Genomic DNA, 27,940 nt, shown 5'->3' on the forward strand with positions numbered 1-27,940 from the left:
TTGCCGGCAAAGTAATCAATCACTGCTGATTTTTTTTTTTTTAATTTTTTTTTTTTTTAAATCTCTCCCATCGTGTCCCACCCTGCCCACGCCATCACCTGCTGCCATCTTTTTAATCCCTCTGATTAAAAAGTCCAACAAGTCCCGGGCAACCTCTTCCTCCTCTTTGCTTTACTCTGAGAAATAATATACTGAATATCCATCTGTTTTTGCACCTTTAAATCTGAACGTAGAAAATATATGTGTGTATATATACCAAGTCTCTGTTATCCATAGAGCTCTGAGGATTTTGGTGAAAAATGTTATTTCGAGGGCTACTTCTTTGAACCAGGAAGGGGGCGAAGGGAAGGGGAAGACACATCGGTTCACATGAAAGTTTTCAGAGTTATGCACTGCACAACAGAAGGAAAAATAAAAGAAAACAAGTAGAGGGAGGCCGTTCGTGTTTTGAAGAGGCACAAGATTCATACGGCTTGGAGGCAAATCACAGATGCTGTCCACAAAGAGACGATTCATACGCTCCGAGAGAGAGAGAGAAGGACGTAAAGTGCAAAAGATCTAGAAGAACGGGGCGAAGCGGCGGGATTTCCAGGATAGCAGCAAAAAATTGGAAACTACTTTGTGGTGTGGAAGAAGTGAGAGGAAACCTGGAATTTAAACAAAATGAAACCAAATTTCCTCAAAGTATCTAACAGGCAGCTGCTAAGCATACCAGAGTCGACAAAGCCCTCCTGCTCCAGCTTCCTTTCCATCTCCAACAATCTGTCGTTCATCTGTGAGAAGGCCATTGGGAAACGAGAGCGAACAAACATTTTGCCTCCAAACCGCGATGGACCAAACGCCTCTGCAAAGTGCAAACGAAGTCGTTCAAGTATGCCACTGTATAATGCATGACCACACACACACACAAAATGCATATATACACACAGTAATATGCATATATACATATGTGCGTGACAGCAAATATATATATATATATATATATAGAAACCATGTTCCAATATCGACGTACTACGAACATTTTCATAGTATTTATGGATATGTAATCATAGTATGTGTATTTATATTCATATGTAAGTGTCTCTTATTGTTTCATTACCAGACAATGGGATAATACACTCTGTCATCGTGTTTTATGATGTGTGGGCACTGATGGAAGGATCCCCAGTCTAATAACCATTTCTGCTCCTTTTTCGTCTTTCACTCGTGGTACTGCTGCAAACTGGGACCAGCCACAATCGCAATTAGCCAAACACTACAAATATGTATCTATAGATCTATGTATACGTATATATATACCCATTTATGTCAAACGAATACTAGGTGCTGCTTTCAATGCTTTTGGGTGCTGAAAAGTACCAGAAAGAGGGAAAAAGAAAGTCGAAAAAAAGGGTAAAAACAGAAAAATATCAGGTATAAAATTCCACAATACTGCAAACTCATTCTTTGCCTCTTTAAAAAAGAAAAAAAGAAAGAAAGCAAGATGCTGCTACATATTTGCAACTACGATAAACTCCCTTTCCCCCTCTGCTCCTCACCCATCCCTGATTACTCATTTGGACATTAGCAAAGAAAAGCATGCTCAGCTAGAGGCAGAGATACACCAAGCCGACAAAATGAATAAACACAGACTTGACAGGGAAATAAAATATAATGCTAACCAGTAACATCCATCGGCTGCCAAACCAAATCTTTACCAAACCCGACGTTAAAACTGAAGCAAATAACATTAAAATAACCAAAGTCATCCATCAAGAAAAGAAAGAAACGTCCTCTCGGTGAAGTCTCTCTCTTCCTTCGCATAGTGGTCGACACGTCACCACAATCACTTGTAAGCGTGTTTCGGTGGGGCGGCGGCGGGTTGAGAGTGGGCGGGGTCGATCCCAAAAGCTCTGGGGAAGTAACGGCGGGACTCACATGACGTCGTTTTTCAACGAGTCGCTCCACTCGGCGGTCGCCGTTTGTTCACTTTCACAATGAGCAGGTGGGTGCGTGTGCACGTGGAGAAGGCGGGAAGGTGGAGGTGTTTGATTTTTTTAACTGTTAGGAAAGTGTGGGGGCTGGTGGAGGGAGGGCCGGACGAGCGCCCTCCCCCTGTAGTTCGATAAAGAGCATTCCCAGGTCAGAAAAACAACAACAAAAACAAGAAAAACAAACGGAGAGGCGGAGCGTCACTCCCACCCGTTGTCCTTGATCATGTGAGCCAGCTCGATGATGAACTTTCCCTCTTTGTACTTTTGACTGCTTTCAAACGCGTGCTCCTGTTAAAAGAGGAAAAACATCAGAGAATCAGTCAGGAAAAAGAAAAACACATTATCAAACAAAACGAGTGACAGTGGGAATACAAGTGGAAAAAGAGCAATAAACAGCTGCTCTTCATATCTCAGTGGCTCATCTGTGCTCACTTTACTTTTCTCCTATATCGGTGCATCTTTGTAACCATCACCGGTGCATCATATAGACTAACGTGCTCTGCAGGGACTGCTGATGTAAATTAGCAGCTTTGCTAAAATCTGGCACGCTTACATCTTCCGTTTTTTGTTTTAAAATAGTTATAAAAACACACAAAAAGACAGAAAGACTGGCGATTTTGTCCCAGCCCTTTTTTATATGGAGAACATGGGAAGCGTAGAGGCAGCATTCAAGCATCCAAGATGAACACATTGATGTAGCACTATCACCATCTATCACATCACCGTCAGAGAACAGCAGGGCTTTGAGAGACGCAGAGAGAAATATGAGAAATATTTCCTCCGGTGTCCAGATCGCTTCGTTCAAAGGTCTAAACTTCCAGACCGGCAGTGCATCTCGTTAAGTGCTGTATGATTTCCGGCATATGTCCCGGCCCTGCTGAGCTCCGGGAGACTCGTGCGAGTCTGCTTCTGTGAATATTTGCTCAGCCTGGTTTGCCTTGTAAACCAGTCCTGCTCTGCTTTGCTTGCAGGGCTTTTCGGAGAATCTCTAATTGTTTTTGTCACTGAAGCAGCAGCTTTAAGTGAGTCCCTGTCTTTATACCGTGTTTAGTTATTTTACACCCTTCTATACTCTTTTCACACAATTACCAGGACAAGCCTCTTCAAAACGGCCTGACATTTAATCACTGTAGACTCTCAGAGGTACCAGCCTGGCTGTCTGCAGCCAACCTTTCGGCACTGTAATTATCTTGCACACTTGGATACCACAGAGTGTTCAATCTCTGAGCCCAAACAAAAACCTGAGTATTTAAAAAAAGAAAAAGTGTCACAGTTTCTTTAATGAGCATTGCTTTAATGAGAGCAACCTCGTTCTTCTGACCTGTAACAGCATAATGTGTTCTCTCAGAAACTAGAAAAACCACACAGATGCAAAACAACAAAGCAGCAGCCTTAAGTGATCCATCAAGACAGACGGGGAAAGTTTAAATAGCAAATTACTTACATATTTCCAACCAAGGGTGGTTTTACAGTTTTCACAGTAGATATCAGCCACAGCATGTAAACCTGTGAGGAGAACCCGCTCCTCTGCTGGCCCGCAGCCGACATTCACCCTGTAAGGAAGGCAGGGAGATCAGGAAAGGTCACAAGGGTCAAGGAAATTAAAGCAGAGCATAAATAGAGGCCCTGTGATTAAATATGGTAAATGGCCTGTATTTGTACAGCGCTTTACTTAGTCCCAAGGACCCCAAAGCGCTTTACACTACATTCAGTCATCCACACATTCACGCACTGGCGATGGCAAGCCACAGCTGCCCTGGGGTGCCACCGGGCCCTCTGACCACCACCAGTAGGCAACGAGTGAAGTGTCTTGCCCAAGGACACAACGACCGAGACTGTCAGAGCCGGGGCTCGAACCGGCAACCTTCCAGTTACAAGACGAACTGCCAACTCTTGAGCCACGATCGCGCCTAAATCTACCTAAACCATTTTGTATAGACCGAATCTTATTTTCTTGCAGAAAGTTTCAGGAGTGAAAGCAACGCAAAGATAAACGTGTTAAGAATGACTCGACGCTGACACTTTGCTCTTAGTTTGCCCCCAAAATCTTTGTTGTGTTGTTAAATCCTCTGCTTTAAATTTACCAGGTAGGGACACATCAGCTCTACAGACGTCAGCCTTTCCTTGAAAATACCACGAACCTTGGCGTCTTACTTAATTTGCTGACGAACTGGTATTGCCGCGCAGAGGTGCAGCAACCTGTGACGGTGTGAGAATATGTAAACATTCACGTCTACCTCGGCTGACCTGTACTGTCAGCGAGCTGCACGCTTGGATTTGTTGGCAGATGTAGACACAAGAAAGAAAAGCGCCTGATGCTCAGCCTCATGAGGAGAAAGGCAGACACGTCTGATAACTCACAGCAAAACAATCCAGGCAGACTGACTGGACTGCTTTTTGTGGTGAACTGGCCCTTTAAAAACGCTGCGCTGCAGAGAAGTTTGAGTGGCGTTTTAATTAAACGAACACGTCATAAGAAACACACTCCTTTTGAAATTATTATATGTAACCAAGCAACCGGTAGATGTCTGCAAACCTTTAGTTTTTTTCCCTCCACCACAAATGTTTCTGTTTTTCAGCCTAAATGTCTTTTTACCTGCAGCGCACCATAAGCTTCGTCTCAGGGGTTCGGTTGCTTTCACATTGTTCGGAATCATTTATTCAGACGCTCGTAGACTGCTTCTCTCATTCGATTCATTGTGACAGGTGAAACAATGTAATTCAGAGTCGGGTGGCACGAAGCTGCTGAAAAGCAACACTGTCTCAAAATGTCTCGGGGCTCTGGGGGGCAGAGAGGGGGGCGGCTTCTGCGCGGTTCATTAAGACTGAGAGCAGAGTCCCAAAAACCAACCAACCAAGAAATAGACCGGTAAAACTTGCTCTCAGGTTCAAAGAGATGAATGCTAACCAGCTTTTTCTGCAGCACGGACTGAAACTCTGAAAGAATGGAAGTTCGTCCTGTGTTTACCGGTAAGAAATGATTTGTTTGTTTCCAGGTCAAATGATAAATTAATGACTGGACTCATTAAAACATGATTAGAAATAGTGCAAAAGCTGAACTGGTCGTGTGTGTGATCTAAACTGAAAACTACAATTATTTTGACATCGTTTGACCTGCAAAACACCAAATAAATCAGCGCTTGCTGGGCTTGGCTGCTGCAAACTGGAACCAGACTGTTTCTGAGTCACTATGGTGCCAGAAATCTGCAGTTCCTTTGAGTGTTTGTAGTTAAATTTTCTGGCATGCAATATCATTTTATGAACCCACAGAGGCCACCTAAAGGAGGTGTTTGTAAGCCAACTGTGGTGCAGTCTGCATGCATGACAGATCCATGCTCCGAGAGCATGAAAATTTATGTGCATCTCATGCTAACAGCTCTGGCTGCAGCAGTGCACTGATAAGATGCAGGTGTACAAAGAAGCATCCCGGCACAACATTTCCTCCTATGAACCTTCATCACTGGAATGTGTGCATCTATGAGGACATGGGGGTGGGAACTATTAATTAAAGGATGGGTTGCTTTAAGTGTGCTTTTCCTGAACAGTGATTATGTGCGTGCATAAAGCATGTGCTGAGTAGAACTTATCAAAATAACTGTAAATGGCTACTCCAGCAAATTCTGCAGAAGTGAACGGGGTTAGTGGAGGTGATCGTTCCTCTTTCAGTTCAAAATTTTGGCCTGTGCAGTTAAGAAGAAAGTGCTTTCAACATTTCATCAGCTAACATGGTGTTTCAACTGATGAAAGTGGCAAATGTTGAAAGCAAAGTGGAGTGAAAGAAGAATTCAGATAACTGAACTGTGTTTTAAAGCCAAATTAAGCTATAGGTCAGACTGCTTATATGAGAAACAAGGAGGGTGAGCTGGAGGTGTGAGATTCATACTTACACTGAATTAAACAGATAGGCTCTTCCTTGACTGCCTTGAAATGACTGAAACCAGAGAGAGAGAAAAAGACATCATGTAAGTTGACATTAAAGAGCTGCGCCGCACCGCTGAGTTCAAGAATGTCAGCATCTGACGCCCCGGGGTGCTTCTCCCCCCTCGACTGCTGTGCATTCTTGTTCTTCCACCTTATCAACAGTCCTGCACAAGTTTGGCTGCAGGTAAGGAATAAAATGAGGCTCAAAAATGCAGAAGCCTGAGCAGATAAACAACACAGACAGGTCTATGAATAATGTGGACGTGAGAGCAGTAAAAACATTAGACCACATAAACAATGACTCAGTATTCACAAACTTCAGTTTCTGCTAAGTACTGCATGGACAGTCATGTAAGAAGAGGTCAATACTCTACTCAAAAGTAGAGTATTAAAGTACAAGTAGGGCTATGAGGAAACGGATGAAAGTTTGTTTTGAATAAATGGATCATATAAAATCAAGGTAAAAATCTAATGAGTCACATTTTTACAGTTTTTCCGCCTGCAATCTCAACATTTCAAGCTCCACTGTTGACATGCAGCTCCAGGTATTCAGTGCATCTGCTGAACAACAAAGCAGCTTTCACAGCAGTTGATAGAAGACTGATGCCTGAGGAATGCTGCAGTTTAACAGGGATTCACACACCCGCACACACACAGCTAATAATAACTACTTTAATCATCATCATCACCCCCAAAATGAGCTGAAAACCCTGCATCAGTTTTATTAAACGCACCCCGTGGAGTTTTCTCGTTAGACAGGAACTGTTATGTTTACATCCCTGAAAATAGCATAAGCAGGGATTCCTTGAGGCAAATCAAACACAGCCTTCCTTATGAGGCTGGAATTAAAAATGTCTCTGCAGAGAAGGATGATGTGGGTAACCGAGGGTCCTATGTGTTCATGGTAAATGGCCTGTATTTGTATAGCGCTTTACATGCTGCTGCAAACAAAAGAAACTTTGAGTCAAGTACTCAAATAACATTTTTGGGGTGTTTCAGTCTTCATTTACAGAAATGATGAGAACAAACCAATGACAGCGGCAGGTTTTGTCTGAGAGTAGCACAGATGAGCCTGCTGAGCTGTTTACAGAGAGAACGTGAAGCAAACAAGAAAGTGCCTTAAACTTGCAGTCATTCAAATGTCCAGCAGGGGTGATTCCTATTGTTGCAAAGATGTCTGGTTGTATAGTAATCTATGGGAAAACGGGCCTGATTCTCACTTCCTCCATGAGCTCAGTAAATACTTTCCAGATTACTTTATAGGCTCAATCACTAGTTCCATGTTGCATTTAATATAACATCGTGTTCATTTAGTAAATCATGGTTCCCATTATTGTCGAGGCAGATAAAGCTTGCTATGCCTTACCTGTGGGAAGTGGGACTATCACAGACAGAACTACCCAGGTTCATATTATATCGGCATGACACGTTTAGCCGTTAGCAGATGTGAGTCTGATAGCATCTGCCAAAAATAAACCAAAGACACAATTAAAGAGAATTTTACATTGATAATTCAAAATTAATACTTTACAGTAGTATGCTACAGATCAGGAGTTGGTTTAAAATAGAGACACAATCTTAAAAAGAATAAAAAGCAAATCCACAATGTTTAAAGTTAACGCACATAGTGCACATGTTACTGCATTTCCACACAGAGCCACTAGAGGTCGCTTAAACTTAAAATCTGACTATAGGTCCTAAGAAGACGCTTGCACAAACAACTTATGGTAGTGTCGCTCCAGCAGGTCCCTGAGGGACAGCCGACGCCTGCTGCTGACCGGGAGGGAGTTCTTTCTCCCCACAGTCACCAAGTTTGTTTACAGGGGAGTGGCCAATTGTTGGGGCTGTTTCAGTAATACTGGAGGGTACACTCACTCACATATGTAGTCCTGATTGCTGTTGGAGGTAATAAAAAGAAAACTGGCCTTTTTTACTATCCTGCTATTTGCCTGCCATTAAACATACACACGACTGTTCTGTAAAATGTAAACAGAGCGCAGTAAAGCCGTCACAGTGAGTGACAACAGAGCCTGCCAGGCTTCCATCCTCTGGTCCCGTCATCCCAGGCTGGGCGACAGGCCTCGATCGGCTTTGCTTTTTCCATTGCAAATGAGTGTGGCAGATACATTTGTTGTTGCGGTTGAGGGCGCTGAGCTAATACCGCCTAATAGGAGCACCAGCTGCCTCCTTCACTGACCACAGCCACAACCAGCACTGAGGCCCGGGGGACATCTTTAACTGCCCAGCATCTGTCCAAACCGGCAAAGTTGAATTTCAGACGTTAGCAGTTCGTCCCAGCAACAAATTTGAGGTGCAAAAAAGGAAACCCTTCTCTCTGCAGAACTCTTACTGTCACATCCTTAACTTTGGTGTTTGTGTTTGAAGGGAAATCTATGCACACATGCAGTGCAGTCCAGCGCCACAAGACATGCGACCTTTAGCTGCGAGAGAGAACTGGGTCGGTCCCCGTGGAGTTAACAACAAGTCCTCGGCAGCGTTTAGGCCAGAGAGGGTGGCGGGTTACTCTGTCATATCTGTGCTGCTCTGTGGCTCGCCATCAGCTGAACAACTGGCAAAAGGCTCCATCTCTTGCTGCCCTTATCTGTTTCCCACAGTCTATTTTTACTTTGCTTGTGTTTTTTTCTCGAGCTGCTGCAACATTCACTAAAACATTAGCAACAGAAAATCCTACAAGATTAAAAAGAAAAAAAGAGAGAAAGAAATTCGGATAGTAGCTTTGGGAGACAGGCGGCAACCCGAGCGTCCTCCAGCCTACCAGCGGTCCAGCTAGACATCCCAGGGACTGCTCTGTTGACTGTTTAACCATGCAGCAAGAATCAGATACCAGCTGGAAATATTCACACAGCTTGTTTTTTTGCTGCTTAATAAAACATGACAAAAACTGGAGTGTGGTTACCAAGCTCATTTCTTTAAGCTGCTGCAATCACACTTGTTTTAAAACGCTTGTTCCCAAGAAATAAATTCTACAAAGCAAATCTCAAAATCCCTGAATATCCTGTTGACCACATGGGACTAAAGGGAACAAGACCTCGCACACAGAAATCTTCTCCTTCAGCCAAACACACGATACACAAATCCACCGTGAGAGCAGTGAGTGTGCTGTGTCACTGGCGTTTCTTCTTAAAATGACGCCATAAAAATGAAAGAGAAGCTGTGAAACAAACACTTGTGTTTAAAAAAAAGGAAAGAAAAGAGATTAACTCAGAGCTCTTATAACAAACACGCTGAGGTCAACTTTTACCATCTGTTTGAACAGATGTTGGCTGTTGCAGGTGAAGCTCAGCTCCAACTTAATCTTCTTAAATCCCAAGGCTCTGTATAAATTCAGTTAGACAGCGTTTGTAAGGAAAGTAGATCTGGTGTTTGTAGAGTTTGTGTTGGCTTCTGTTTTATTATAAGTCCTGTAGCGTTCACTCACAGATATGCTCCGACGGGACATATCAGAGCTTATGTGAAACTTCAACATGAACTAATGAGACGCAGTTTGAACTTGATTATAGAAGAAATTGTCCTTTTCATGTCATCCCTCCAAACCTCAGTTTTCTTATTTGAAACTGCAGTTTTTGGTTTACTTGCTGCTTTGAGTCTCTGTGTTGTTGCATTACCCAAACCCGCCTGTGAACCTTGCTAAACTTTTGCATTCATTGGTTCAAAAGCAGCGCTGAACCACGATGATTCCTCCGCCGTGCTGCACAGTCAGGACGAGGCTTTAAAACTTTTATCTCATCTTTCCTGAAATGTTGTGGCTCATCCAAATATTTGAGACACACTCCAGTGTTCCCACTCAACGTTTTCCTGCGAGTGGACGCATTTAAAGTTTTAGTCCTTTTTCCATGTTGCACTCTTGGCGTGATCATTACAGGATATCTGGTCATCTAAAGGTTTGTGATCCTCTTAGAGGCATCCAGTTTTGTTTGCCTCTCTTAATATGCCGTTCTTTCTTCCCACTGTCACCAAGTGTTTGCAGATATGGGATTGTTGAATCATTGGGGCTTTCTCTCTCTCCATGAGATCGTTTTTGTTGTGAAGTGATGCCATTAAAATAAAACTGAAATTGTCTGTAACCCACAGGTGCGATGGATGTACTGTAGGTGAGGACTTTTGTCTATAAGTGAGACAATCACCGCTAAACATCACCGCTGATGTTGCTGCGAAAAGGTTCAACAAAACCTTCCTGGTCAAATGGAGTTTTTTTTAAAGAAGAGAGAAAGAAGAGCAATATTAAACTGACTTCTCTGTCACAGGCAAACTTCCAGTTAAAGATGGTTTAAAAAAGAAAGACGAAAAAGGAGCTGCGTCTGTTAATGGTGAGAAATGAAAAGTGCGATCAATCCATTAGAGGGACTTCCATCAGCCCGATGGGTGGGACGAGGCCAAGGTGCTGAATGAGACACTCAGCCTCCTCGTCAGTATTCGGGCGGCATCCTCCCGCTCCAGGACCACGTTCACACTGCAGGCCTTCACGCTCTGCTCTTAACCGCTGCTCTGATTTCAGGATGCCGTATCGCTATCTGTAACCCGCATCTGATAAAAATATGAAGCGACAGCGATGCTGAAAAGAAGCTGCGTGCTCAGGATGACAACAACAACACGTGTCCGATCAGATTTTGTGCCTGCGCGTCTTGTGTTCAGCGTGTTTGGGTTGAAGGTGTTGACTGAAATTAAACCGTGTCATTGATTGTCTAGCTGCCCTTCATGTTAACAAATCAGTGACAAAAACAGACCATAGAATCAGAGCTTAGGAACTGTAACAAGTCAGGCCTGGATATCGGCACAGTTTTAGCCTCAACTCAATCAGAACAGTGAGAAATATATTTAAAAAGTTGTCTGCTGTAATATAAATATAAAATAGATATATATCCTACAGCAACAATCTAGCATCATTTCCCGAGGAACATGTTTGCTGGCAAACTTAAAATCCAGCTTAAATATGTTTATTTACTTTGCATGCTTTGCTGCAGCAGTTTGCAGGAATCAGCCCAGGAAATAAACAGACATAAAATATTATAAATATTGCATTTGTTTGATTAATTCCTCTTTTAATTGATAAACAGCCGTACAAGTGATTTAAATGCATCATCAGTGTTCTATGAAACATATAATCTGCACATTAACTGATGCTGATGCACATCAATCCCAAGACTGCCTCAAACATTTTCATCAGGTTTCCACCATAAAAAACATACATCACCATCTCCACTCAGGGCTGGGGTAATAAACATATTTAGTTTAGTGGCTGAAGCGGGAGGGGGGAGGCCACTGTGCCTGCCATACTTCCTTCTGGTCCATGTGCTCAGGTTAATCCTCTCTTTCAGGCTGCTCCATCTGCATCTTCCCTCGCTGCCTGGCATGCCTCGAAGACTCTGTGCACAAGCTCGGTAACGAAACATTTTTCCCCCACTCTTCTTTTTTTATACCTGACTCAGGGGATTTCCAGCACCCAGGCTGCAGCGATGGAGAGAAATCTGTCAGAACCTGCAGATCTCCTCCAACACTTCCCTTTGTGTTTTTGTTTTTAAACAGGGCTCAGGAACTACTTTCTCCTCTGCTTAGACCACGTACAATGAAAAAACCCCACATAACGCACTACCGGTGCGAGATACTTTCACTCGAGATGAAAATCAAACATGGACAAGGCGAGCGGTCCTTGGCACCATGCAGTGGAAAACACCAGACTACGGTGTCATCTTCTCCTGAGTAACATAATCGGCTTAGAAGGCTCGATGCTGAGGTCCAGCGATGCCGCCTTGGACTGAACACACACATGGCAGCGAGGTGTGGCGCAGAAAGAGGAGTTTATTAATAGATCAGTGTGAGGTACGGTCAACAATCAATATCGAGATATTAAGAATGATTTCCAGATGGATGTTTTCACGGTACGATGCATTTGTGTGAAATCAGACATTAAAATGCACGTTTGTGTTTTTTATCCATCAACAAAGATCACAACCGGGTCAACAATAAACAACGACGCTTCCACATAAAGCGGAGCGAGAAACACCAATCAGAGTGCTGCAAGGAGAACATTCGGAGGGGTCCTGATGTGATCTAACAACACTTGAAATGAAATTTTGGAAACATATTAAACGGTCACATCCGTCAGCGCTCTGCTCCCTGACGTCACCGTCGTAAACAGGAGGCCTGCGGGTCGAGTCACTCGCAGGTTTCAAAGCTTTTTCATTATTTTGAATCACATGACAATATTTAAAAAACTGCTGAATACAAACTTTCTTTAGCTCAAAAGTCAAACAAGGGGTTCAGGTGATGTTGAGCATGGGCAGAACTTTTATTTTGTAACTACGATGGTTATTTTATTTTGAAATGATTGCTAGGAAATTTAAATCAGCACTCATGTTATTGATAATTATCCTCAAAATTAGCCTCTCTACAGTTACATGGATTATACTACTTTAGGTGACATACTGGTGGTCAAAGACATAATCGTATGTTGCCCTATTTTGAGAGACATCTCTACTTTAAAAATAAAATCATTCAATTACAATTTCTCAAACAATAGAAAAAGACTGAAAATGCATTCCTGCACTCGTATGAAGGAGGCAAAGCGTCTGTTACTGTGGCTGTGAGTCCACGTGGCAGCATTATGCAACAAAATACATTTACTGCTGCGCTGCGTCGCAGGTTTTCCTGACATTTGCAGTTTTTCTGGCCGTGTTCTGATTGCTTTCTGTATTAATTATGCGGCGCTTGAACTGCAGGAGCTACGATTGTGAAATTATCTCCTGCGAGGCTGCAGGAGGAAGCACATGCACGGCGGCCTTGAGAAACCCTTTTGACACTTACCCCGATGAAAGGCTGCTAATTGAACTTCAGCTGAAATATCTGCATCCAAATGAAGTGCACGCAGCCTTTTGTAGCATCTGATCTCTCTGGACGCCTTTTACCTTTTTTAATTAAAACTAACAATGAAGTGAGTTGGGGGGAAAAATAAAAATATTACGTGCACTTCAGGTCAGGATTTACAGAAAAAAAAAAACATGCTACATAGATATTAGTGTTATGAAGGCAGAATAGGAGCAAAGAGCCTCATTTTAAGCATTGAAACCTGCCGGAGAAGAACAGCCTGTCCGAGGAAGCGCTCTTAATGAAATCCAATTATTATAGACGTGGATTGTTTGGCTTAAAGAGGTCGTCCGTCATCAGTCGCATTAGTCCAGTAAACACAGCAACACAACCCAGTGACTTCACTCTTTACTCCAGTGGTGTACTGGGAACTGTTTAGCACTGCCAACTAATCGCGTTCCTAAGAAACAGATGGAGAATAGAGATTTTTATGGCCGTATATAACTATTTAACATCATAAACCACCAACCAGCTCGGTTATTGTTCGGGGAGTTTCGTGAATGTTGCCTTGGTGTTCCTGACCAGTTAAACAAATGTAATTATTCACCAGTTTGCTGGTCGGCTAATTGTTACTTGAATCGTTTGCACTTGTCACAACAGCGCGGGGCATTTTAAAGCGCGTTGGCGTTTCTGACTGGAGTCTGACGCAAACATCGCCTCTCAGCTTTAACCACAGCAACACCATCTCTGGTTATATGTTAGTAAACACAGCAGCAGGATGTCTGCGGTTTGATTCCTCAATAATTCATGAGAAAACAAGACAGGTTTAATTTATTCCCATGGAAATAAAGCCCACAAACCAAACAAAGGCCAGCACGGACGTGGCTAATGTGAAGTCATAAATCAGCTCCCAGACAGAAGCGCTCTGGTGCTGCTGGTTTTCCAGCATTCCTGCTCCAGTGTCATCTCTGAGGAACACTGAGAAACAATGTGGCGTGACTTTAATAAAGCCAGCAGACAGGCTCAACAACCTTCAACACCTTCAGCTCCTCCCGCTCTGACCGTCATTATTGTGTTGCTTCCATCTAACAGTTTGTCACACGGGAGGCAACATCAAGAAGAATGACTGCAGCACAGGAAACGTGGGTTTGATGCTCATAATAACACATGACCGCGGTGAGACATTTGCCACACCGGCCATTCGAGCCGTGCAGTGCTGGTGTAACTGCAGATTAAATATTTCAAAAGGCAAACAGGCGGCTTCTTTTGGCTGACATTTCAATGCAGAATTACGCCTGATCAGATTCAGCAGCACCTTAACCACACAGGCCTGTACTCAGTAACACACAGTATTGCATATTTTCCTTAAAAAGAGCTCTCTGGGAACTTTGCTCTGGAAAACAGCAGCTGACCTCTAGTTTTGGCACCGTTTGAATCGGAGACGGCCCATCGCAGCCAAGAGTGTGTAAAAGCATTTGTTCCGTTCCCTGCTACATGCTCGTCTTCTCCAAGTCACACAGAGAAAGTCAAACTGACCTCAAAGCATGCGGACCGGCCCTGATCCAGTAAGTCACCGATCGGCCGTCATCAGCCGCTGTGTCAACTGAGCGAGAGGTTATGAAGGAGATTACAACAAGCTGCTACTTGATGGTAAACAAGGAGCCGCTGATAAGAGAATGACTGAGCAACAGGGCAGTTATTATTGTTTCAGCTTCACTTTCATCCATCGTAATGAAAACTAAACGTTTTTTTTTAAATCCAGCTTTGACCATTGAGGATGAGCCGTGTCATAAAAGTTACATTTAATAGCTTTTTCTTCCACGATCGACTTCCTATTTGCAAAAGCGCGAAAGAAATGTATTAATTACAAGAGCAAGCAATGGTGCCTCGATTTAAATAACATCCCATGAATGAATAATGTTTCCCTCTACACTTTTCTTCTGCTGATAAACTGAAGGTTATTTGCATGAGCCACATCGGCTAAACTTCTCTTCATTTATTGCTTTATCCCCCCCACCACCACCACCACCCACAGCCACCCGGTTTCAGTTCAACTTTGCTGGAGCAACAATTTAATTTCCCCGCGCAGGATCCAATAAACCTTCACTGCATAAAACCTCCTTTCTCCCCTGTCACAGTCTTTGCTGCGCGTGGAGATAAATCCACATATCTGACATGGCTCACGACAGGTTAAGTGAGGCGCAGATAAATGAGGACACCCCCCCCCTCTCTCAGGCCAAAGGCACATCCATTCATGATTTATGACACTCGTTAAAAATTAAAACCCAGTGAAATTGTCGTTGTGCAGACTTTGCAACTCCAAACTTACCACCTCGAGGCCTCCGAACCTTCTGAGAGGCTGCTGGTAAAGCTTTTCACTGAGCGTGCTGTTGTGCTTGCACCAACAAACAGAGTTATCAGCATTTGCTTCAGGAGAGAATTAGCACATATATGTAGAATTTTTAAACACTGGATTTTTGACATAGGGGCCAGTGGTAATGTTATAGCTGTTCCAGTAGTACCCATGTATCAGGGTCATAAATCACATTGTTATAATTACCCAAAATGTGCTCTAAACTCCCAAACTGCTCCTTTTATACCTGACTTTTAGGACCTCCAAGCCTGTAGTTATGTTCATTATCAGTTAGAGCCCCTCCTCATTCTTTTCTTCTTCTTCTTTGGTGCAATCCTATAAATACAGTGTACCCCTTTTGCCTCTCCCCTTTTCTACAATTCCCCTGTGGGAGAGGTGGGTGTCATTTCTTTCCAACACTTTAAAACACACATATAATGCATATTTAGCCACCTGGATGTTTCTGATTGCGATGTTAGTTCAGTTATTGTCATTATTAAGCCTGTTTTTGTTAGATGTTATAAGTGTGTAGTATGTGTGTATCATAAATGTGTTTTAGGCGCCATAAATGATAGCATGAATATATACTCCTTGCTAGCTTGGGAGCTGTGGTGGGTTGAGCTAACCCTCTTCCCCACTGTTTGTATTTGGTCGTCGGAGCTGGAGTGGGCAAATTATTTACTTGGAGGTCTTTCTTTCTTTTACCTTTTTTATCAGGTATGTCGGATTTCATGTTGTTGTTTTTGTTTTATCTTATGCATACTTTATGTTTAATGTAAAAATAAATGCCAGCCCTTACTCGACTGTACTTGGTTTCAGTTTTTTCCAAGTGAGTACCACATGACGTACGTGAGGTCATTACAGCAGCGCAGCCTCCACACAGTCGATCCAAGCTCAGATTGATCAACTTTTCCATTTAAATAATCAGCTTAGCGCTCGGGAAGGCCTTAACGCAGAGGAGCACGCCGTCGTAACACGTAAAGGTCACCACTTCTGCTCTGCTTCATCTCACAGTTCTGAAACTTTCCCCTCCAGCTGCCGATTCACGACCGGCGTTAAAGCGACGCTTTCACACCTTTGCGCGTTTGTGCCCCCAAATGCCAGCGTGGACTTCGATACAGAAATCGTGTAATAAACAGACTTTAAGGGGCCACAGAGCTCTTTGTATTTGACTCAGGTTCACATTTGTCACTCTCTGTGGGCTGACGAATGACCAGCCCTGGCAGGACAATTTCATTTTGGGAAATTGGCTGAATCTTCAGCGTCCTGCTGTGTGCTCTGACTGTAAAATGAGGTTTTTTGCTTGGTTTGGTCTCTGCTAGAATTGATCATTAGTGAAGACAGGATTTATGTGCAGGCAGCAACAAAACGATCAGCAGTCATTTATGATGGGAAGTTAATACTGAGGCTTTTTTCCACAGGACTACGCAGACATTTGACTCCACAGACACATCACAGAGGAGGGGTCACGAGTTGATACCAGCGACCAGTTGAAAACCAGTCCCACCACCAGGTACTGTGAAAACTGTGCGGAAATTAGTGGTCCTAATATTCGCGTTTTCAGAGATTTTCCCTGAGATTCCCGACTTTAAATCCAGACTGGCACCGTCGGACACTTTATGACGCTTATAATAATGTGTCGTCTAGATTCGCTTCAGGTCACAGACTCGCGGAGATGAATTTCTCTGACAATAGTCTGACGGCAACACTGGATCATTTCTACCAGCACCTTTACGCTGTTCGTACTCGACAGGAGTGGATGATGATGAAGGTAATTTACCTTAAAAAAAAGGGTAAAGTCAGAATGAAAAGCACAATCACAGGAATATTAGTCACACCAGCCCAGCGATGACAGGTAAGGTGAGTAGAAGAGCGCTGAGGTTTTCATGCTCATCAGCCTCAAACTTTCAGTCAATGAACGTCTGAGATTGAATGATTTTTGTGGCTTTCTAAAGTGTTGCCATCCATGCATTGACTTATTTAAAACTTTTGTTCATGGAGATTATGGAATCTGAAGACATTATCTCTGACATTTTGCAATATGCAGCTCTTTAAAGCCACACTTATCTACATCATGACAATATACGATATGAGCTAACACAAACAAAAACACGTCCCCAGGCCAGCGGCGCAGATACGAAGCTCGACTGTCTTGATTTTTCCATCTCAGATTTTCAAAGCACGTACGAGGTTACCAAAGATGCTCAGCGAACCAAAGCGGCTCTTTCAGCTTTGACGTTTTTAACTCAAAAACAGCCACAGAAGCAAAAATAGCCACAGCAGTAACACTTTAATAGAGCGACCAGCTCTTTCATGCTCGAGCAGCGTCAGTGATAATAGCAGCCCCGCCCAGCATCCCAGCCTCGGAGAATTTATGGGCAGTAACAAGACGCAGACGCCCGAGCGGACAGGTACACGAGCTGTGGAGATGCAGCAAGTTGAGCATCACATAAAATTTCATCTGTGTCATTTGCCAGAACTGATATCAGATATTGCTGAGTGGGATTTCACAGTTTAGACATATTTATTCACCACAAAATATAACGAGCATGCTGTCAAATATGACTGCCTGAGAAAGTCATCCCCATGGTTACTAAGGAAAACATGCCATTCATTTTGATCTGCAGATAAGTCTGCATAATTATCAGAGCTCGATTTTAACCGTGAGCTGCATAAATCAGCACAAACACTTTCAGAGCTCTAACTTTACAAATTCACATGCGTGTTGCTTGTGCTTCTAATTCAGTTCCATCTAGTGAGGATCACTTATTTAAAATCTCCACTGATTAGGGCTCAAGAGTCAGGGTTAGAAATGAAGTGTCAAAAAGCGAGTCAATCCCAATTGCACTGCCAGGATTAACAGCCTAAATGCACAGCATAGAGCCTGATATTAAACAAACACGCAGCAGTTTCAGTTTCCCCTCAATGACACCCGTAAGGTTTTTATTTACACATGTCAGCTGTTTAAGTTATGCAATACTAGGAGGTGACCCACTTTGAGTAACAGGTGGATTGTGACACAGACGGGTAAAGCCACTCGCAGCCTGTGAGCCTTTAGGTAATCTGACTGAGTCACTGAACCTCCTCAGCATGTTTGTGCTGTTTGTGCCTTCAGAAGTATTTATAATGAAGTTATGTGACACATGTTATGGATAACCACGTTTTGGTTAAAGGTGGTTTCATCGCCAGCTCCAAAGAAGGAAAAATAAACATGGCGGCATCAACAATGCTAAAGCTTGAGCCTTCACAGCAGGTGACACCATTTTTGATATACAGTCTATAAAATACTGCACAGTGAATCTCTTGTAGCACATTGTTAAGGCTTTAAAGCACACGATCCACCTTATTCCTAACACGAGGCAGCTGAGCTCTTATTTTGAAGGAACAATAGAAAAAAAACAAAAGCTCCCAAAATTCACGTGAGCACGCCCGCTCGCTGAGCTGGCTGAAAGTAAATATTTGGTTGTAAAACATACATTTAATACCACAACATTAGGTTATAACAGAGTGAACTGCGCTAGTCACTATGCTAAAGAACGCTCAACCATAGACTGTATATTAAAGACGGACATAGCGATAGTGACATCACACATTTCGGCCATCGCCATGGTAGCTTTTTGAAACCAGATGCGATCAATTAAAGGACACCTCACACTCATACGGTAACGGTTTGTCAATAACAAGGTGGACTCACCCTGCAACTGAATGTCTCGCCCCCTGCTGGCCTTCGTGAACACTGCAGGTTTATGCACTTCCACACCGGCTTCAGGCTATGAGCTCAGGAAGCGAGGCCAGTTTATGGGATTCGAGAGACCCATTTATCGACAGACTCCCGTCTCGTAGCTCTTCCAAACTCGCATTTTAGATTTTATATAACTAAAATTTTCTGTCAGCTCAGGCGAGCACGGCAGATTACGAGAAGTTCCTGCGGCATGCTGGTCACCATAGTAGTCAAACAAACACGAGTGTGCGGCGCGGAGCAGCCTGCTGGCGCTCGCTCAGATTAATTCTCTGTTCTGCTCTCACGTCATGACGTGTCTTCAAACAGACAGTATGGCTAAAAACAGTTTACTGTGCCACAGTAACCTACATTTGCTTCTTCGACTACATCACGTTATCCACGCTTATTTATAGCTTACAGAATGGGCCGACACTCGCAGCTTTTATTTATAGCTCTAAGGAGAGGGCCAACACTCGCTGCTGATCAGGGTGTTTTAAGCACGCTGCACTAATGTAATATTTCTCTCTAGTTGACCTTCGGGATGGCACCAAGGGTAGCTGCTGTGAGATTTGTGAGACAAGTGCAAAACCCTGAAGCTTTCCTTCCCCCATAAATAAAACAGAGCAGCTGAAGTCATGTGAAGTGCTGCAGGGTGGCTTTATACGAAGGGCAGGGACGAGCGAGCTCGCGTGGAGCCGTCATACCTTTGAGATGAGCTCGTCGTGGTTGGCCAGATGTGCTCGGCAGTGAATGCAGCTGTAGGTGCGGTGGCAGGACGGCAGGTAAGCCTGGAAGGTCTTAGACTTGGTCATCTTCACCATGTCAGTGGGGCAGGGCTCCTCGCTGGTGTCAGGGCTGGCACTGGAAGAGTTGCAGCTCTGCTGGACTTGCTGACAGAAGAAACACTGGAAGATGCAAGCAAAAGCCGTCGTTGTTGTGGAGTGGGTGTGTGGCACGCTCCACACAGACACCACGGGAGAAAATCAAACCTGCGGATAAGTGGGAAAAGGAAAGAGATGATGTGGTGAGCGGCACGTTCCGCACTTCCTATTTATAGCGCTCGTGAGCTTAATTGCATTTCCAATATAAACGGCTCGTTCACTGGAGCAATCATTTGATTAGAAACATCTATTAAGTGATTACAGTCGCATGTTGTCCCCGACCAACACGGCTGCATGGTTATGTAACTTAATATGACAACGAGTCAGAAGCCACATAACACGTTTCACCTGCTCTCAAACTATTTTCTTCTTCACAGCACATGATAGAAACCAGCCTGTCTTCATTTTGTCTCTTTAGACTGAAAGATGCGAGAAGAGATCAGCAGCTTGGAGATAAGTCAGAGGAATTTCTCAGGAGAAACAAAAATTGTTCAAAAGACAAAAATATACAGGATTTCGAATCTAAAACTCGGCACCAACTCTTGTGCCTGTAGAAACTTAAGGAAATGCTGCTCAGATGTCAGTTTTTCAAGTAGCTCGATAAGTTTTCCTCTCATGTCATTAATTTACACGAACAAATGGCTCATAATCATTTTTGTTGGACACTTGACGTCAAAGTATGTTAATGCACGCCGAACGATCCAGGCAGTGTTTTCAGTAGGAGAAGTGTTGCATCACTCAGCCGAGTGATTTCTTCAGTCTGGAATGAACTTGGCTGACTGATGAAACGTTTGTTTATATGAATCAACTTTCTGGGATTTTATGTCAAAGGATACCATTAGTCACATCTCTTGGCCTTATCTTGGAACGTGGCGTTTAAAGAAGAAAGAGGCACGACTGTCTGCAAAGGTTTCAGAGGTAAAAGTGAAAGCAGGCGCCTGCAGCACCGCAGTAAAAACTGCACACCAGCACAGCTGCTGAGACAATGAAACAGAGGCCCGATAATAGGTGCGAGCTTTGAAAGGGGTTCACGAAAAACACGTCTGCAGATCTACACAGATGCTAAACATCCACCCACGTGGAGTCTTCCTTCTCCTCCTCCTACTCCTGTTTGCAAGCATGCGACTCCCAGCTGACCAATAAGAGATTAATGCTCACATAAAAATGCATATGTGGAATTTTTTTTAACCTCAAAAAGAAAAAAAAAAGAGAGCCCGGAGTGACAGACCTGCACAGATCTGCCACAACATTAAAACCACTTGCAGGTGAAGTGAGTGACATTGATGATCTCGTTAGGATGTAATGTCCTGCGGGGACTCGTCGGCTCCTGGAACTGCACTGACATGCAGATGTTACTTTCACACTGCTACGGTTACTCTGCGCTTCCTGTGGGACTGTGCAGGTAGGGGGAGTTGTTAGATTCATTTAAGCGCACCTGTGCAGGCTAGAAACCGAGCCTAAATAAGCTCAGTGTAATCGATCTCTCCCCCTCTGCCTCCTTTGATTTGGTTTGCTCCATCTTTTGCTTTCTGCTAACAGCACCACCACACATATCGCTTCTCCATACACAATCAGAAGTCTGTGTTGGCAGGGGTCTCCCACAGCAAACTGTGTCCCCACATTTGTTAAAATGAATAAATATGATCACAAAAGTTTGCAAAGGTCTTTGCAAGAATGTTTTAAAATGCATTTAATTATTAAACCAGATCCAAACAGCATGCAGACTTTTCCCCAGATTTCAAACTTCCACGGACATGCCTGAAGAAGCCCCATCCCAGACACCAAGGCTGTGATCCTGGACTGAATCTAAATCAAGAAAAGACTAAAAGTAGGTGTTAAAAACATCCCACAAACAGACTTGGATAAAAGAATAAAATGAGAGGATATTTTGTGCTCGCCAAACTAAAAGCAAATAGAAAAACTGAGGAAGTGTTCTTAGTTTTAGTTTTCCCCCCAGTGTGGTCGGGTTTGTGACACAACCAGCCTCACGAGGCTTTGGAGTGTGTGATTACTGGGATGTCCACCGGACTGTGACTCAACTTCCTTCACAAACTGTTGCATTTTGCTATTGTGAGCATCGTATCTTGGCCCTTAGTAAAACCCGCACTTTTATAAAATTCAGAAAATAAAACTAACCTGAAGCTAAACATTGCAAACTAAACTGCAACGAGTAAACCCACGAAGAGCTAATGCAAAGCCCCACCCACTCGGTGTCCTGACCTTTAAACTTCTCAGAATAATCATGATTAATCGTTAGGTTTGTGCATTGTAGCCAGGCCAGAAAACACATTTTTATTTACTGAGGCATTTCTCCACATTTACACAAAATAAATGAATCACTGCTGTAACTTTTAAAGGTGCAGTGGAACTCACGCAGAATTCGATTTGAACACATTCAGACCCACTCACTGTTCAGCTCTGCAGACAAACATTCACTGCTGTGCATGGTGCTAAAAATAGCATTGTATTCATTTTTAAAAATCATATTTTGTGTCATTTTCTATTTTACTGGTTGCTGCATGTGAAGAGCACACGCTGATTGAAGGTGCTACAGGTGACGGACTGATTGATTGGCTGATTGAAGGTACATGTATTGATTTGCAGCAGTGTATCAGCAGCCAGGAGGCGCAGAGCACCTGAACACTGGTGTCGAGTTTCTGGACACCTGTTGAATGCACGCCTGATATTTGCTGTGCTTTTAGCGCTGATTAAGTTTCCACCGACAGCTGAGAAAAGTCATCTTTGCCTGCTTGTGTTTAACTTTGTTACTGATTTACAAAGTGCATCTTCTCTCATATGGATTTTTTTAAGCCTTTTTCTGCTGAACTACTGACTTTCAGGAAATGAGCAACACGCAGTAACTTTACCAGAGAGTCAAAGTCCTCAGCCCCTAAACATGCAGGGCTAACGGAATGCTAATCGGGTTAACTAAGGTTACTAGGTTAAGGGAGATAAAATTAACCGTGGTAAACACACCCGGCTGGATCTTGATAAATCTTGAGGACTTTAGATTAGATTTCCCAAAACTACACAGCTTTAACGTCATCTGACTAAACTGTGAATGTCAGTTGGGTTGGCATGGTTACCATAATTGGATGGATAAACACAGTTAATGGCTACATAGATGTTACAAACGGTGCCTTTATAGATCCAGGACATGCATTCCCCTTCCTGTTTGTCCCATTGCAATGTGATTGCAGTTCAGGTTGGGGTGCAGTAGGGGGCGCATCGTGAGCTCATCCTCCATAAATGGTGGTAAATTGTGCTAAATGACTGAGACAAATGCATATCAACAACACCTCCAAACGGGTATGAAATGACATTCACACACTTCTGTTTTTCTTGCAGGGAAGCCAAAATTCTCCCAAATAAAAATGGCCGAGGATGTAAAGGGACCCATGGTGCTGTGAGGTTCCTGATACCCACAGAGATGTGTTTCCCTCTCTCACCCTGGCCTATTAAAATCATGTTGAAAACTGGATGAAGAATATGAAATGTTTATATGTTCGGGCTCACCAGCGCCCCCTATGAAACCAGAGCGTGAGGATTCCTGAAGTTTGCAAATTCTCTGGCTCACATTTCCCATGTTGACTGAAATATACGGTGAATCCGACTCTGTGGATCATATTTCCCCATTCAAACACCAACCAGCACATTGTACACCCAAACTCTCAGACTTTCACTTTTATCTCTCAAGAGTTGCTAAGTGAAGGAAAAATCCACCACACGCCTCTCTTAATATAATCTCTGCATAGCAAAGGTTGCCCCGTTAGACAGAAATCCCCTCAAAACAATAACCCTGCGGCCCTGCGAGGGAAAACAATTAAAAAGGCTCGAGAAGTTTCCAATTGAGCTCAATGTGCCGCAACAGGAAGAGCAGCACCGAGACAGAAGCCAGCAGCCAGACAGAAAACAAAGGAACTTCCGCAACTCAACAGGAAGCAGCATGAAGCATGGCTGCTCTGCAAACACAAACACACGAATATATACGTATGCATACACAAAAACACACACACAATCAGCCAGGTAAAAACCTGACATGCAGACACACTCTGGCCCACAGAGGCCCCACGCAGAGAGCCACGTTTACATACATACAGTATAATCTGCACAGGTGCCGAGGCCTAATCCCTGCATGAAAAGGACAAAATCCCCTCTGAACTAGCTCAGTTTAACCCCAGTGGCACGTACACAATGAAGGTAAACACAAACGCACGCACACACACTTTATAAGCCAAGTTGCTGACTTCAGGCCATTTAAACCACATGTTCTGTTTCTTTGATGAAACTTTAACATTTCTGGAGTTTTGCAGATAAAAGTGCTGATAAAACACTTTAAACACGACGCTTTGAATCCTGCAACATTGTCTCCTCCTCCTATTGTGTCCATGCACTCCATCGCCTGCCATCTCACCTTCTGCTTCTGTTTTTTAATTAAACAAAAATATCTTTCTGCTTTTAAAAAATTAAAAGCAGAAAGATATTTTAAAAGGGTGGCAATGTGAGTGGAGAGGACAGGTAACAGCTGACATTCGCACTGAGCAAAGTGAAAACAAAGAGGCAGCACAGTGTGCGTCTCTGGTAACCACTAACAGGAAGAGTGTCCAGACAAAAGACTCGCTCCCTTCATCACTGAGTCCAACCAAAACAAGCCGATAACATGCGTTTTCGCTGAAAGTCTTACGATCCAAAGCAGTTAATCTGACCGTTAGACGCGTTTGCAGCCCTCCCAATTCCTCCTGCTCCTCTTCTAAATTTGTTTATGCCCAACAAAGAGCACGACGCCAGCTCAGGCGCAACAGTGTTGCTGTCTGCTTTCATTGTTTGTTTTTCTGAGCCTGGCGCTGTCTCTGAATCCAGCGCACACAGAACCTCGGCTGCTGCTTTCTTTCAGTTTTTAGGCAAACGGCGCTTCAGCTGCTGCTGTACTCACCACCTGGATCAGATCTGAGCAGAGCGCAGCTCGGTGGAAAACTGCTTGCTGGAGGAAGAGACAGAGAGGTGTTGTTGTTGGGGGTTTTTTGCACTTCTTGTTGCTTTTTGGACTTAAAGAAATGATTGTCGGCGTCCCAGGCTCTGGTCCATGGGTGATGCTGCCAGATGGGAACTTATTGTTGCCTCCTTTGGGTGATGACGGTTCTCATTTTTCCCCACACGGGCTTTTGTTGTGCCTTTTGTGTGCGCAATGGACTGGCCTGGTTACTTTACGAGGACGTCACCACGTGGGAGGGAGCGTGAGCTTTGATTAACAGCCCAGCTGACCAATAGATGCCTGTGCTGCCTTCAGGCTCCCTTGGGAAAGATGGATTCCAGTTTAAGAGCGCAATTCAAGGTAAAATGGTGTGTTTGTGCGATTTTAATGCCTGCCATTCTCTTTAAATCCACCCTTTGAGAACTCTTATTTTATAAAAAGCACAACTCTGTTTTAAAGTTTATTTGTAAACTTTAATCTTGTAAATATTTGTCTTTGTTTACTGGTACATTTGTACTTCATTTACTTTAGATTACCAAAGTATTTTCGACTATTTTTTAAAAATGTGATTTCCACTAATTAGTATTTATATCCATATTTACAAGATTTCTTTTGAAACTTTAAATGCTTTTGGATCCTTTTGGAAAGCCATACTTGGAATTTTTAGTCAACGATCCATCCTTGCTTTATTCTTATCCTGCTTATCCACTTCAGAGTCATGTGGAAGGTGGAGCTTATCCTTGCCTTCAGGCAGTTTACAACCAATTTCCAATCACCAATTAACCTAACATGCTTTTGGACCATGGGAGGAAGCCGAAATGCCTGGAGTGGACACGCAAACACCACACAGAAAGGATCAGATTTGACTTTTGCTTGGACAGGGAAAGAATCACTTTCTTATTTTAGCTCAATACCAGCAGAAAGCCATCTGGCATATGGCTTCAGCTGGAATATGTGCCAAAGTGCAACAACATCTATGAGACATGACAGCTAGCAAGCTAAAGAAGCACAAATTTGGTCCCCTCCAAACATGCCAGAGGCAGTCAGAGGTTTTTGCTGGACTGTGTGAGAGGTAAAGGAGGCAGGCTGCATGCCAGTGGAGATAACTGCAGAGCCATGAAAATTGGTGCCTCAATTTTTTTCTTGTTATTTAGGTTACATTGTTAAATCGTTGTTTAAATGATTAGTAGAAATTGTTTTTGTGGATGGATTTATGCTGCTTAATTTGGTTTTATAAAACAAAATGTTCCCAGAGTCTTCCACCCACATGTTCAGCCAGAGTTTTTCTCTTTGCGAGTCTGAAATTGGTCATAAATGGCATTATCACGGTTTCCTTGTATCACTCTTTAGATGTCTGTGTTTCTGCTGTGACAGACTGTCATCTACTTATTTCCCAGAAAAGACAATCGCATATTTCTGCTTGGAGACCACACAAAGGAGGGAGAACACCCCCCCTACATGTTATTGTTTTTACTGTCGAGATTATTTCCCATGCGGCTTGAACGCACCACAAAAGGGAGGTGGGAGCGCGCAGACACCCGGATGTGTAAATAAATACAAGATGAGAATATGAATCTGGATTCTGTCCTCTACTTCACACACAAAGCAAAATAAAAATCAGACACACTCGTGTGTGTGCAGCTCGGTTCCCCACCTGCGGATCTTCGAGTTAAATGAAGAAGATGATGCGTTTGCGTTCCCTCCAATCACCCCGATGATTAATTATTTCAAGATCAATAATAATGAATCTGTGAGTTAACCAAATAGAACTAAGAAAATGATTGTTTTCATGTTCTTTACAACTAAACAGTCAGACTTACATCATCCGGAAACGTCATAACTGAGTAATAACGAAATAATTAACGGTCGTTTTTCTAAGAGGCAACAACATAGGCGATAAAACAAAGCCTACCACTGTGACAAAGACCAGCAGGTTCCTTCAATGCTCTGTCACGTGATGAAGATGTTTTTATGGAATAAGAGGCACAAAAACAGCAGCCTTCCTCCTCACCCTCCTCCTCCTCCTGCAGCTGCTGCTGCTGCGCTGTTTATGTGTCAGCGCTGCATCATCCTGTCACTGGACATCACATCTGGAACAGGACGCCACGAATGATCACACCAAACATTAACAAAGGTCTCATATTAAATAGTACAGCTTGTCCTCTTCTTACCCTTCCGCTCCTGGCGTCATGGGCGCGCTTACCTTAAACAACATTTCATGTTTCTCCTTTTGTTTATTTTTAAAGTGTTTCATAACAATAATAATGAACTGTATCGTGAGGACTGTCGTGTTGTAACAAACCCTGAGGGGCGATATTGCTTCACCACGAGGGCGGCTGATGATGATGATGATGATGATGATGCATGTAAACACAATATTGCAGCTTCCTTCAAGAGGTGCAGGCAGAATGCGCGTGGACGTTATGAAATCCGTCCTTTCGCTGTGTTTTTGTCGCCTGTTCACGTGGCATTATAAACACACACACACACACACACACACACACACACACACACACACACACACACACACACACACACACACACAAATCTGACCGAGATCTGCAGCCAAAAAAGCGCACCGATGATGATGGTGGTGGTGATGAAGGCAGCGCAGATAATCAGCTGAAAGCAGCGGCAAACCGTGCTTTTTTCTGCTCTTGAACACAACTTGGAGATCAAATTACAAAACGTGTCCCATTAAAGGAGAGGATGTTGTAACCTTATAATTAATGTAAGCAGATTGGTAAAGCCCCACGGTTACATAAATCCACCCGAGCTGCCATCCTGTAAGACCACGGACTTCCACAATGGGGACTAAATGATATCATCTCAAATTCTAGAGGGTGACACCTGATTTTTATTTCTTCCCCGACGCGTCAGACAGTTTAAACCAGCCCCACAGACACGCAGAGCAGGCTTTAAATACGGAAAAACTCCTCTGGTGCAACAGGAAATAGAGTGTGACAAGATCTGCACACACTCTTCTAAAAGCACCACAGCACGGGTGTATCTGACCAGTACATGCGTGTCCTCCAGCAGGTCACTGCTTCTGCACTTACCCCAAAAACTCTTCACCTTCCTCCCCGTCAGAGAACCAAAACAACCCGGCCAAGAAATCGAAGCTTTTCCCTCTGAACCAGCAGTGTGGATACCAGTTTAGAAAACAAACAAAAGAAATAAATTAAAATAAAATAAAATAAATGAGGATAGCTTCACCGTCCCATAAAGGCAGCAGCAGCCTCTTTAGGTCGAGCCCAGAGCCATTAAAGTCTCCAGAAACATCAGTGTCCTCGTTGG

General features: G+C 43.4%; 1 protein-coding gene and 1 long non-coding RNA gene across 4 annotated transcripts; one reads left to right on the plus strand and one right to left on the minus strand.

Moving 5' to 3' along the window:
* On the minus strand, window positions 1-27,865 carry ypel1 (yippee-like 1). 3 transcript variants are annotated; one of them, XM_026186499.2, is made up of 5 exons: window positions 24,605-24,853; window positions 19,495-19,779; window positions 5,861-5,904; window positions 3,418-3,526; window positions 1-2,261 (listed from the first exon to the last, which is right to left on the minus strand). In XM_026186499.2, exons 2-5 carry the CDS (start codon window positions 19,609-19,611, stop codon window positions 2,172-2,174), a joined length of 360 nt encoding a protein of 119 aa, XP_026042284.1. In that variant the 5' UTR covers window positions 19,612-19,779; window positions 24,605-24,853; the 3' UTR covers window positions 1-2,171. The 3 variants fall into 3 exon arrangements, with proteins under 3 accessions (XP_026042284.1, XP_026042286.1, XP_026042285.1); XM_026186501.2 differs by lacking the exon at window positions 24,605-24,853 and adding an exon at window positions 26,556-26,733 and having other exon boundaries at window positions 1,440-2,261; XM_026186500.2 differs by lacking the exon at window positions 24,605-24,853 and adding an exon at window positions 27,703-27,865 and having other exon boundaries at window positions 2,020-2,261.
* LOC145419413 (uncharacterized) lies at window positions 24,830-26,217 on the plus strand. The gene is made up of 2 exons (XR_013900798.1): window positions 24,830-25,003; window positions 25,358-26,217. It is a non-coding gene; the product is annotated as an uncharacterized LOC145419413 (long non-coding RNA).
* Window positions 27,866-27,940: the final 75 nt, after the last annotated feature.

This window comes from Astatotilapia calliptera, chromosome 12 (genome assembly GCF_964374335.1).
Source record: "Astatotilapia calliptera chromosome 12, fAstCal68.1, whole genome shotgun sequence".
NCBI classification, from domain to species: Eukaryota; Metazoa; Chordata; class Actinopteri; order Cichliformes; family Cichlidae; genus Astatotilapia; species Astatotilapia calliptera.